This window comes from Sapajus apella, unplaced genomic scaffold, assembly GCF_009761245.1.
Source record: "Sapajus apella isolate SASKATOON/1434 unplaced genomic scaffold, GSC_monkey_1.0 scaffold95, whole genome shotgun sequence".
In the NCBI taxonomy this organism is placed as follows: Eukaryota; Metazoa; Chordata; class Mammalia; order Primates; family Cebidae; genus Sapajus; species Sapajus apella.
The window spans coordinates 6,622,838-6,635,016 of NW_022437035.1; the positions used below are offsets into that span (position 1 = coordinate 6,622,838).

A 12,179-nucleotide genomic window follows, 5' to 3' on the forward strand; every position below is an offset into this window, starting at 1 on the left:
AGCTGTGGAACCATTTGGAAAGCATGGGAGCCGGTGGCCCTGCCTGCCTGGAAGGGAGATGAGGACTTGAAATCCTGAATCTCTGCTCCAGTGTCTCGGAGGAGGGGAATTTAGGAGGTCACTTCCTCTGTCTTGGCATGAAGATGCGAAAGGGTGGAAGTAAGCCTCTGACTCTGCCTGGCTGGGGTTTCCTCATCTCCCGTCCCCACCCACCCAGGCCCACATCCTCCCTGCAGATGCTGGGCACCAGGCTGGCAGTCGGAGGGCTGAGTCCCTTCCCTCTCCCTGAGGGACCGTGGGCAGGCCCCTCCATGGGCTCTGCTGTCGTCTTTATGAAGTCAGGCACTTCGTGCCAGTGAGTGCCCCCAACCTGGGTTATGAATGACCCACATGGAGCCCAGCCCTGGGCCCAGGCTGCCCAGACCAGCTTCCTTCACCCCAGGACTCTCTGGGGGCCTGGATGGGACAAGGAGGTAGCTTCGTGAGTCCCCGCCTTTGCCTGAGACAGTTCAAGGTCAGTCTGACCTGATACACAGCATCAGTCGTGGGTGAGATTCAGGGTCACGTTCCTGGAAGGTGCCCCCCACACCTCCCAAGCTCTGTGCCCCTGAGCCCAGCTTGGTCTCATGATCTCCCCAGCACTCCTAGGCAGATGTCCCTATGTGTAACCTGCTGGAGGCGAAAAGCTGGCCCAGCGACCCCTAAGGATCTATTATCTAGGAGCTAAAAACCCGCCACACAGACACATGGGTATGTGGCAGAGACACACATGGGCACATGACCTCAGGTCTGTCAGAGCAGCCTGCAATGGGACACCTGTGGCCCCTCACCCTGGCCAGCCTCATGGGCAACCCCAAGAACTAGCCAAGGCCAGGCTGGGACTTGGTACGAGAGACCCAAGAGAGGCCTAAGGCCCTTGGAGAGCCATGGTGACAGGAACACAAAACCAGGCAGTGACTCACAGGCACAGATGGTGAGAGCCCCAGGGCTGGATATGGGGCCGGGAGCCCGCTAGCTGTAGGTTAAGCAGCCCCAAGAATCCTGACTCTGAAGCCCCCACCTCAAGCCTATACATTCCCCAAGCTAGGACCCAGACCAGGCCCTCAAGGGAGAGGAACTGGGACTCCCACACCTCCCCCCATCACCCCCCCAACAAAAGACAAACTTGGCCGGGCAGGTGTGAAACTTTGAGAGGCGGAGGCAGGCGGATCACTTGAAGTCAGGAGTTCAAGATCAACCTGGCCAATGTAGTGAAACCCTGTGTCTACTAAAAATACAAAAATTAGCCAGGCATCGTGGCAGCCACCTCTTGTCCCAGCTACTCAGGAGGTTGAGGCAGGAGAATCACTTGAACCTGGGAGGTCGCAGTGAGCTGAGATCACGCCACTGCACTCCAGCCTTGGCGACAGAGCGAGACTACATCTAAAAAAAAAAAAAGACATCCTCCAAAGAAATGCCCCCCTCCCAGTGTTCCTGAAGGAGTGTCTCCTAGGTCTCCACGCACATGGGGAAACTGAGGCTGGAGGGAAGGGGCTGGCCCAGGTCCCCGGCTGCTCACTCACCAGGCTGTGCTGTGCTCTTGGCTCCTCTGATCTACGCCTGAGGCCCCAGACCCCTGTTCCCCAGGGCCAGGGCAGGCGCATTGCCAGAGGCCTGTCCCTGTTCTGTCTTTTCTGAGGAGCCACCGTGACCTCTGAGTACACAGAAGTCACACCCTTCTTCCCTGCCTGAGGATGGGCGGGTCTGGGCTGAGGGTACCTGATAGTCTCCCTGGGACATCTGTGGGGCCCCATCAGATCACTGCAGGTTCCCAGCCTCACCGAGCAGGGAGGCAGCCCCCAAGGACAGAGTGGGCTCCGGGTGGCCCCCAGGCCCCTGTCCTGTCCTCCTGGCCCTGAACCTTAGGAACAACTCCAGGACAGCCCTGGTGGTAAGAACTGACTGATCTCTCAGCCAGCAAGAGGGACAGCCAGAACTCAGGCGAGGCCCAAAAGAAGGCAGGCAGTGGCCTGGAGGAAAGGAAGGTGCTTTCGGGCCCTCCCTGGTGGGTTTCATAGCAGGCCAGCCATATCCATGGTGGCAGGGAAGGCTGGGAGGCTCCCCAGACAGGAGGATCTGGGAGTCTCTGCCCAGGTTCAGAACCCTCTGGGCTATTTGGAAGCTATTCTGAAATCTGGGAACAGCCCAGATTTCAAAGGCAGGCATGGGAATGGGAATCATGTGACCTTGGTTAAGTCACGTCACCTCCCAAGTCTCGGGTTCCTCGTCTGGAAAATGGTGATGGTTCACTAAGCTGTGGTGAGAGGTGAATGAGGCAAAGCCAGGTGAGCCCGGCCCCCAGTAAGCTACACAGAGAGAGACCAAGACCCCAGACTGAGGGGCCCATGAGATGGAGCCATGGCGGACACTCAGATGACCCCCAAGGACCACAGCCCAACCCAGTCACTACAAAGTCCTTTATTAACAAGGCAATAAAAACAGAAGAGAGAGAGATGTCAAAATACTTTTCTTGGAGGCCCCAGGAGGGAGAGGCACTGTCAGGACTCACCTGGCCAGGGAAGGCGACCCCACCAGAGGCAGAATGGAGGTCAGGGCCCTGTCCAGGGGAACAGCTGGCCCAGGAAGGCTGGGGGGAATGGCTCGGGCCTCAGGCAGGGACTGTGCAAACCCTGAGGCCGTGCAGGGAGTGATGGGTTGGGGGCTTAAGCCCCGAGCACCGTGTTCCCCTGCCTGGCAGACCTGATCAGGCAAGCAGCTGCCCACTCCACCAGCGAGTACACACAGGTGTCCACGTAAGAGCCGGTGCCTGCACACAGCTTACACACAGAGAGCAGAACGAGGTCCCCTGGCAGGAATGGGGGCTCATTCCAGAGCTTAAGGAAATAGCTTAGAGGAGTCTTTGGAAGCCTGGATCAAGGGGAGAACAGGGGGGCTGCTCTGTTCCCCACCAGTCTCAGGAAGCCAGGCCTTCCTGCCGCCGCTGGAGGACCTCGATGGCGCTGCCGATACCATCCTCGGGCACCTGAGGGCAGGAGGGAAGGGTCAAGGCTGAAGCTGGGCACCCCCTGACTTCCTGGTCCAACCGAGACTACCTCCTGCCACCCACATTTCTGGGCCTCACTTTCCCCCCAGAAGCTCCCCCAAGGTGCTCACCAGGGCATGGTCGAAGTTGAAGGTGCTGATGTAGTAGGCGGAGATGTCAGCAGCAGCCAGCGGGACCGCGATCTGTGCCACGATGCCGCATTCATCTGAGGGTGGCGGAGGAGGGGCATATATGGCACATGCCAGTTGCTCCCCAGACACTCTCCAACCCCCCAGTGCAGGGAATGGCCCTCACCGAAACCCAGGGGCTGTCCACCGATGCGCACCATCCTCCATAGCTCCCCTGAGGAGCTGGTCAGCAGGAGGTCACTGGGGAACCTGGGAAGGGAGGTGGGTGATGGGCAGGGCACCCCCACCCACCCCTGCCTGACCGTGAGCTCTAGGACAGGCTCACCTGCTGACCTCAGAGTCTGATGCCCCACCTCTTCCCTCTCTGGGGTTGGCTGGGACCTGGGGCCCACCCGGGGACAAGGGTCACCTACTGTTTCTGTGTCTCAGCATCCATGACAATGGAGATATAACCCTCGATGAGGGAGAAGGCAAAGAACGTGATGGAGCTGGATTCAGGACCGCTAGAGGCTGCCTCCTTGGGAGTGCTGGGGAGGGACAGGAGGTTTAGGGGCTCTGCCAGGCACCCAGCCTACTGCCCCCTCACCCAATCAGCTTCCAGAACCCTGGGAAGGAGCTGACATGGTGGCCTAGGCAGGCTCTGCTCCCCGTCCAAGGGTCCAGCCCTCTGAAAGGTGTGGGTAGGGATGGGGGAGGGTAATAAACCCAGCCTGTGCCAAAAACAAAGGACCCCACGGTCAGAGGGGCAGACCAGGGCGCGGCTCAAGGGTGGATCTGCCAACACCACTGGAAAGGGATCCAGCTTTGCAGGGAGAACCTTCCCCAAACATCAGCAAAGCACAGGTGACTGTCATGGGCTGCCAGGAACCCCGAGAGGACAAGGCAGAGCTGCAAAACTGACAAATGGGCAGAAGGCGGTGGGACAGAGTATGAAGACAAAGACGAAGTCCCAAGGTCCACCTGTGCGAGTAGAAGAGGACATCTATGAGGGTGGTGGCGATGGCTGGCAGCGTCTCAGGGTCCAGTGTGAGGACACAGAAGCGGTTCTGTGGGCTCTGGATGGGATGCACCGTGGGGCTGGGCCCTGCTGGAGGACAGCAGGCAGTGAAAAGGTGTCTGTGGGCTGGGGCTCCCCCTGGTGGCCAGTCAGGGAGAAGCTTGGGCCAGGGGTGGGTCTTGCTATCCAGGAACTGACCTGGGCCCTGCTGCCCCATTGGGGCCCACAAGGGAAGGGCCCCAGTGGGAAAGGGAGGCCCTGCCCAAGTTGAGGGGTCAGGTGGCGGCCCTCACCATGCTGAGTGCGGGGAAAGCCGTTGCTGGAATCGTCCCTGGCCACAGGCACGGGCTCTCCGCCCACTTCCCGGTAAATGTCAAACTCCTGGGCTAGCGTGTGGATCACCACGGACAGGTCCTGCTCCCGCACCTAGGCCACAGCAGATGGCACATCACATGGGCTCCCAGGTACCTGTTCCCACCTTGCCCTCATCAGCACCAGCAGGAAACTCACCAGGATGAAGTCAGTCTGGTAAGTGGACAGCATTAGCACAGACACGTGGTGCTCGGCCAGTGGAGCGATGACTGAGCGGGCGATCTTGGTGACCCCAGCAGCCTGCACTGCTGCACCGCTGTGAGACGACACGTTCAGCACCAGCCATGTGGCCTCAGCTACTTGCAGGAACTCAGATGGGGGCAGCTCTGTGGGCAGGGGACATGTCTGGTCAAGGTCTGCAAGGCTGACCCCTGCCCCTCTCTGAGCCTGTTTCCTTCTCTGTGCCTTGGAGGGCTCCATCAAGGTAAGGGCAGGTCTGGAGGCTGGGGCTGTCTCCCTCAGTTCTGCTCCTGAGGTCCATATGTGTGCAAAGACGGAAAGGTTTCAGGTGCTGGCCTGGTGGCATTTAAATTTCCCACTTAAGATCAGAGGTCCAGATTCAGAGAGACCTGGGTCCAAATGCCAGCTTTTCTATTTATTTGTCTTGTGACCTGGGGCAGGTGATTTGAATCTCAGTTTCCTCATCTGTAAAATGGGACAATATCTACCTCACTCCTGTATGTTCTGTGGGTTAGCAGAAGCTTTATACCACATGGCACCACCAGGGGGCATTCACAGATCAGGTTGGCTGGGGGATTGCCTTCCCCTTTTGCAGACCCAGACTTCCCTGCAGCAAAAACAGGGAAACTAAGGCCTGAAGTGGAGAAGGGGGACAGGCCAAGCTCCAGTTAGCTGACCTGAGACTCCAAGCCTGTGAGGATGGGCCGGGCCAGCAGCAGGAGGAGGAGCTAGACGTCACCTCCAGGGCCCAGGGAGGGCCCAGGCTGGCGTCCAGTCCTGAGCAAGGGCCAGGGCCTGGGTGGCTGCTATTCGCCCCAGCACAGCCAGGAGGCCTCCAGGACCCTTTCCTGAGATGGCTGCCTGCTCCTGCATTCCTTCCCTCAGACTCCTGGAGTTCCCAGACAAGCAGGGGAGGAGGTGACCCAAATCAGGGAGATAAGACCAGGAGGAAATAACGTCCAGGGAGTTCTAACAGCAGCACTTGCCTGGAGCCATAACAGAGACCCTTCTGCGGGCCTAGGACTGCTGAGTGCCCCTCAGTAGTGCTAAGTTTATAAAGCCCTCATGGGATCCTATTTATCAGAATCATAACTGTACCCATTTTACGTTAGAAGAAAACAGCTCAGAGAGGGGAAGTGATTTGCTCAAAGGCACACAGCCAAGGAATGGTGGAGTAGGATTCGAACCCTGACCCATCTGCTTGCTTAAGCGCTTAGGACAGATCTCAGCAACAAGTGAGAACCCTACAGAAGGGGAGCGCGACAAGCCCCTCCCGTCCTCCAGTTCCCCAGACCAGCCCCCACCTTTAAAGCCCTCCTCGTCCACCATAAGCGTGTAATCCTCAGGGGTCTCCGTCAGGCTGAAGAACTTGCACCTGGTTGGGGGTGGGGAGCATCTTCAGCTTGGAGAACTGGGGGTGGGGAGTGGATTTCTCCCCATCTGCCCCGAGACACCCCCGCGACCCCGGGCCCAGCGCCTTTCTACCCGTACCTCGGCCGTTAATTTCTAGGGCAATGGGGTAAGGGCCCCATCTCCAGTGTCGGGAGCTGCTTTTAGGCTTCCCGAATCTCTTCAGAGCCTTCCGCCCCTCCACTCTTCGAGGGAGGAGAGGTTCACACCCGCGGCGACAGCACTATGGGCGTCGGACCTTGGAAGCCCTAGTCCAGCCCCTCTGACCTGAAGGGAGGCGTCCTGGTAGGAGCTCCCCGCTGTGGCCAGGTAGGAATGCCCCCATATGACTCCACTGAGTTAATAAGCATTGCCCATCCCAAGCTGTTTGCGCTTTACCCCGGCAAGGGGGCCTCACGGGGCCGGATAGGCGGCGGTCCCGGGGAGGGTAGGCCCAGGCCGGATGGCGGCCGGAGGGGGAGAGCCCTCCCCACCCGGTCCCGCCCGCCTGCCTGCCTGCCTTAAGGCGATCCTAATCCTCCGACCCTGGCCCGGAGCGACAGCAGAGCCCCCTGCCCCCATCTGCGCTCCAGAACCCGGGCGCGCACCGGCTGCGGCGGGGCAGGAAGAGCAGCTTGATGAGTGGGTGGGTGTAGAGCCAGAGACCGGGACGGGCGATGCTCAGCACCCGCACCCGGTGCTCTAGGATGTGCAGCTCCATCGCGACCCGCGCGGCCCCGACCCCGCCGCCAACTAGACCCAGGCCGCGAGGGAGGCGGGGCGGGGGGGGTGGTACCAGGGACTTAAAGGAGCCGCTGCTTGGCCGCGTCCACACCGCCCGCTACGCAGCTGACCCGCCCAGCCCCGCGCGGCGTCCGGCTCCTTGACGGCCACGCCCCGCGGGAAGCGAGGCCTATTGGGTGGTCACGCCTCCTCCTAAAGCCAGAACTTCATCCTTCTCTCCAGCCTACGGAGACCGCCCCGAATGGCTCCGCCTTTTTTAGCACGGGCTCGGGGATAGACCCCACCCCGTCGGACTCCTCCAGGCCCCGCCCCTGACGCGCCCCCTTCCAGGGCTCCGCCCTTTCCGCGGAACGCCAGCCTTGCAGGGAGTGGGAGCCTCCCAGAGGCGGGGGGAATTTTCTGTCCTTCTGGCACACACGTGGGTTTATGATTGAGGTCCTTGAGACAGAAGGGCCGCGAGACGAATTGGAGCTCGTCTGGGACCAGAGCGCTGCCCCCAAGCCCCGAGAGCGATGAGAGGTACAGGTCTGCTGTGCAGCGCCGTCCACCCTGCACCTTTTGCTCTCCTTCCCCTCAGGGCTGCAAGGGGGCGGGGCCGCCAGCATTGGATTGCGATTGATACATAACTCCTCCCTGCTTGCCGAGGAGGCTGACAAGTTGAAACCTGGCCTGGTGGCCCCACTTGTTCCTCTCACCCAACTTTCAGAATAGAAGGCTCCCCACCAGGGGCACAGAGATAGAGTCCTAGCCACCTCTGCCTGAGTGACATACTTTGGGTTGGGGGCTAGAGGTGGCCAAGGCCTAAGGCTTGAAGTCCCTCGATACAAACAAAACCCAGAAGTGCTTCAGCCAGTAATGCCCAGTGCTTGGACTTTGGGGGGCAGGCCCATGCGGCTGAGGTGCACTGGGTACTCGGACTTCTAGCCTGAAACTTGAGCCCCAAAGCCTGCAGCCCTTAGCTGGCAGGTACACATCTAAATTTGCTTCATGTTCAAGGAGGTCCCCAGCACTGGCAGACACCCCAGGTCTTATCAGGCCTCCACAGGTCTAAGGAGATCCCAAGGCTGAGCAGGCATCAGCATGTCCATGTTGGCTCCACGCAGGACCGAGAATGCTCCAGGGGACCCTTGTCTGGCCTGAGCACCCTGAGGCCTCAGATGTGAGGCTTTGAACCAAGCAGATTAAAGCAGGCCTCAGGCCTGATTGGGACCCAGCAGGCCTGAGCAGGCCCTCTGCCTGCTCCGGAGCCCCCACCATAGGCAGATGGAAGCCAAGCTCAGCCTCCTCCCTGGACTCTCAGGCTTGACACATTCCTGTGGAACACTGTGTAGCCACCACATCCTGGCCTGTCCCCTGGAGGACTAGGGGAAGGAGGAGCTTCTCAAAAGCTGAGCCCATCTCGTCAATGGCAGGTGCAGATGGGGTGGGAAACCATAGGGGTGAGGGAGAGGAGGCAGGAAGTGGAGTGGCCTGCCTTGATAGTCTCTTGAGACTCTTTCACCTCCCTAGGCCTCAGTATCCCCAGCTGTACCAGGACAGGATGTTCCAGGCCCAGGCGAAGCCTGAAAGCTCCCAGGGAGGCTCTGCTCCTCCCTCTCCTGCCCCCTCCTCCTATGGCCTGGCCTGGCCCAGCTTGGTCATCTGCCAGGAACAGCACTATTGTTTGACTGGAAAAGCTGCTTCCTCAGCAGAAGGGGGGCCTCTCCCAGGGACACCCTGTCCTTGCCCTCACCAGTCATCAGGTTATGACCGAAGTGCCTGCCTGGGCCCTCAAGGGCAGTCAGGTCTCCTGGGCCCTGGTCAGGAGAGGAGGCTGAGTGAGGGGCTCCTGGTGCAGATCTAGCTGAGACCGGGTGGTTCCTTTCCCACTCAGCTCCTATTTGTTTCTTCATCTGTAAAATGGGCTAATTGAGCCTACCTGACCAGTCCAGCCTAGCACATGGCAAGTGCTCAGTAAATGGAAGTTGGCATTTCATCAAAGGTCCACACTTTGCCCCTCTCCCCTTTGCCTGAGGGCCTGGGTTGAGCCTGTGAGGACATTCATGGTGCTCCACCCCAGGCCTCCCACCACCCCTCCAGAATGAGTTCTCAGAAATTTAATGATGCCTGAGGTGGCATCCAGGCCAGACCTTGAAGGAGGAAGGCCCTGAAATATCCTCCTTAGGAGTTCCTGTCCCCCTGGTGGTGGGTAAGGACCAAGGCCTGGGGAGCATGCCCTGCTCTGCCCAGCACTGAGCTCCAGCCCTGTTGTCCCTCATCTACGGCAGAAGGTAGACATGAGGCAGTGGGGATGGGGTGAATGAAAATGGGGGTTAATGGCCAGGCTTGGTGACTCACTCCTGTAATTCCAGCACTTTGGGAGGCTGAGGCAGGCAGATCATGAGGTCAGGAGGATCACGAGGTCAGGAGATCTAGACCATCCTGGCCAACGTGGTAACATCTCTACTAAAATATAAAAAATTAGCTGGGTGTGGTGGTGGGCATCTTAATCCCAGCTACTCAGGAGGCTGAGGCAGGGGATTCGCTTGAACCCGGGAGGTGGAGATTGCAGTAAGCCGAGATCTCACCACTGTACTCCAGCTTGGGCGACAGAGCAAGACTCCATCTCAAAAAAAAAAGAAAAGAAAATGGGGGTTAAGAATGAAGGCTGGCCAGGGACTCAGCATGTTCTCTGGCAAAGGTACCTCTCAGAGAGGCTCTGGTGCTGGGCTGGGGCCCAGGAGGAGGGGCTCTGTAGGGCAAAGAGAAGAGATGCTGAGCACCAAGGTGACCAAGGTGGTACCCACTTCCCAGCCCCTGGCTGCACACCAGCTCTCTACACAAGGCTGTTTATTTCTGTACAAAACCATGTTTCTATTTTACACAAAGAACACCCCACCCTTTCCCCTCACCCCAGCACCCTAGCCCTGGGGAGCATCCCCTAGGAGGAGGGGGCTGAAGGAGGCCCCACCCCCTGGTCCCTAGCTTCTGCCTGCCCTGGCTGGACCAGCCCGAGTGCCACTGTAAAGAAAATAAATAAGGAGGCTCAGGCAGAATCTGTGTTGGACCAGCCAGACTCCAGCCCAGCCCAGTGACCAGGCGGCTTGGCCCTCAGAGGGTGGGCAGGCCGTGGAATGTCAGTTCATGAACCGTGTAGGTGTGTGGAGACCCCGCCCTGGAGGCCTGAGCTGCCAAGGTTACAAGTAGGTGTCCTCACTCTCTTGGGACGTCAGGCTCTCCTGGGAGCGGTGGTGGGTTGAGACCTGGGGAGCTGAATCCTGAGGGGCTGAAGCCTGGGGGGCTGAGTCCTGAGGAGCTGAGACCTGAGGGGCTGAGACCTGGGGGGCTGAGTCATTCGGGGGCATATGCTGTGGGGGATAGGCATCTCCTGCAGCGGCCTCCACCATGGCTTGATCTGGGGCTGGGGGCTTCTCCGGCTGCCCTCTCGCCTTTGTCTGCTTCTGCTGCTCCTTCTGGGCTTGCTTGGATGGCTTGGACTTGGCTTTGGAACCAGGGAGAGGGGCATCTGGGGGGAGGCGGATGGACGGTGAAGGTTGTAGGGTGGGCCGGGGACCGGGTTCTGCATCCAAGATGGCCTTGGCACCATGCAGCCTCGGTGGGGAGCGGCACTGCAGCTCACCCCGGGTCTCCTGCCAGCGCCGCAGCTGGATGAGGTGTTCGCGCTCAATCTGGCGCTCTGTCACGGGCAACTCCACCACCTGCGGGGGCAGTGCGAGGCAAGTGGGCACCAAGAAGAAGGACCTTCTCCTTCTGCCTCCCACCCTGGGCCCCCAGTCTCCCTCAGCATCCCCCAGCCCTGGCCACTAAACACTGACCCCAGGAAGGATGAGAGTCTAGTCCCAAGCTGCAGTCACAAGCCCCAGAGCTGAGTGCCAGGTAAGCTGGACGTTTGAGATCCACCACCTCAGAGGGGAAAGCTGCCCACAGCTTCACGAGTCCACCTGCCCGACTATGGGGCCAAAGGGATAAGACCCAGACAGAAAAAAACCTGCTCTCTGCCAATGTGTCCCCCACCACTGCCCAGGGCAGCCTGGTTGCTTAGGCTGAAATTCCAGCTCCACCACCTTCTAGCTGGGTGACTTTAGGGGGAGTTGCTTAGTGATCCTGCCTCTGTGAGCCTCCATTTCCTCATGTGTAAATATGCCCATGCATGTGCTACCTAATTATAGCCCCTGAGAGACAAGTATCCATAAAGAAAGAAGCAAGGGAAATAGAGCTAAGACTGTGAATTGGGTGCCAGGGAGAAAGAAGGGGTGTGGGTTGCCACTCCTCTTCATTCCCAAGCAGATCCAGAAGGCCCTGTAGAGCTAGGCCTCTTTGTGCCCCATGCTCCTTACCAGACAGAAGGATGAGGTCCACCCACACGTTCTGGGCCACATAGCAATGGTCCTGGCATAGGTGACCCACCTTCAGGACCTGAGGGTTAGTGGGACCCCCTTCAAAGGATCCCCCACCTGTCTTCCTCCCTCCCTGTGACAAGGAGCAGGCATGGGCTGTACCTCCTGGACCAGGAAGGCCTCCTGCATGATCTTGGGGCTGAGGCTCCGCAGTCGCTCGATCGTCTCGTACTGGCCCTGGCAGGCTTTGACCTTCTCAGGGGAGCCCAGCGCATGCTTTAGCAGCACCAACCCCACCCGGAAGATGATCTTGACTCCTGCATGGGGGATGGTAGTAAGTGCAATGGGCCTTTTGGGGGTTTCTCTGGAAAGAGGCCCCCCTGTGGGCTGCTGGGGACAGGGATGCTGCCCCCAAGACCAGCCCAGTACCTTCGCAGAAGAACATGTCCCAGACGCGCAGCACAGAGCTCCAGGGCAAGGTTCGGGAGAAGGCGCACATGAACCACTCTGTCATGTAGAGGAGCGGGTCGATTTTCTGTCGGCTGAGGTGCTTGTGGGCCACTGGTGACACCTTCTGCAAGAGTGAGAAGAGGATCTCCCCGTCCAGCTGGATCGCCTCCTGGGGAGACATCGAGGCCATGGGGCCATGACGGTGGGCAGCAGGAGCCAGGGCAGGGACTGTACCCTAGCACCCAGCAGGCTCAGGCAGCAACTGCCTGCAGGGTATCAGCCTCTGCCAGGTGCTAGGATAAGATGATGAGCAAACCAGAGCCAGCTGGTCCCCTGGGGGAGCTTATCCTGAGAAGGGCACATGAGCAAAAGCAGCTAGGGGAGGGGGAGGGCTGAGTGCGCACAGCAAGGCAGGAGCAGGACTGCTCTGAAGCATGTGCTGGAGGGTCCTGCCTGTCAGGGTCAAGGAAGCTCCCTGAGGGCTAAAAGCTGAAGCAAAAGAGAAGTTTTCAGAGCACAGGGATAGGAGCTTCCAGGCA

The 12,179-nt window shown here is 59.4% G+C and overlaps 2 protein-coding genes across 8 annotated transcripts in view; both read right to left on the reverse strand.

Moving 5' to 3' along the window:
- Positions 1 to 2,441: 2,441 nt before the first annotated feature.
- On the reverse strand, positions 2,442 to 7,080 carry CASTOR1 (cytosolic arginine sensor for mTORC1 subunit 1). Of its 5 annotated transcripts, none has more exons than XM_032256859.1 (9): positions 6,718 to 7,072; positions 6,025 to 6,095; positions 4,679 to 4,866; positions 4,462 to 4,594; positions 4,132 to 4,258; positions 3,585 to 3,698; positions 3,338 to 3,420; positions 3,154 to 3,248; positions 2,442 to 3,022 (listed from the first exon to the last, which is right to left on the reverse strand). In XM_032256859.1, the coding sequence occupies exons 1-9, from the start codon at positions 6,828 to 6,830 to the stop codon at positions 2,954 to 2,956; spliced, it is 993 nt and encodes a 330-aa protein (XP_032112750.1). In that variant the 5' UTR covers positions 6,831 to 7,072; the 3' UTR covers positions 2,442 to 2,953. The 5 variants fall into 5 exon arrangements, with proteins under 5 accessions (XP_032112750.1, XP_032112752.1, XP_032112753.1 ...); XM_032256861.1 differs by having other exon boundaries at positions 4,132 to 4,255; positions 6,718 to 7,065; XM_032256862.1 differs by lacking the exon at positions 6,718 to 7,072 and adding an exon at positions 6,398 to 6,667.
- Positions 7,081 to 9,665: 2,585 nt separating this feature from the next.
- Positions 9,666 to 12,179, reverse strand: part of TBC1D10A (TBC1 domain family member 10A) — a 36,679-nt gene continuing 34,165 nt past the window's right edge. For 2 of the 3 annotated variants that reach the window (XM_032256856.1, XM_032256858.1), the window contains 3 exons: positions 11,620 to 11,809; positions 11,353 to 11,507; positions 9,666 to 10,551 (listed from right to left, as the gene is read on the reverse strand). In XM_032256856.1, coding sequence (XP_032112747.1) covers positions 10,030 to 10,551; positions 11,353 to 11,507; positions 11,620 to 11,809 — 867 coding nt within the window. In that variant the 3' untranslated portion in view covers positions 9,666 to 10,029. The remainder of the gene's footprint in view (positions 10,552 to 11,352; positions 11,508 to 11,619; positions 11,810 to 12,179) is intronic. The other variant, XM_032256857.1, reaches the window with a different exon arrangement.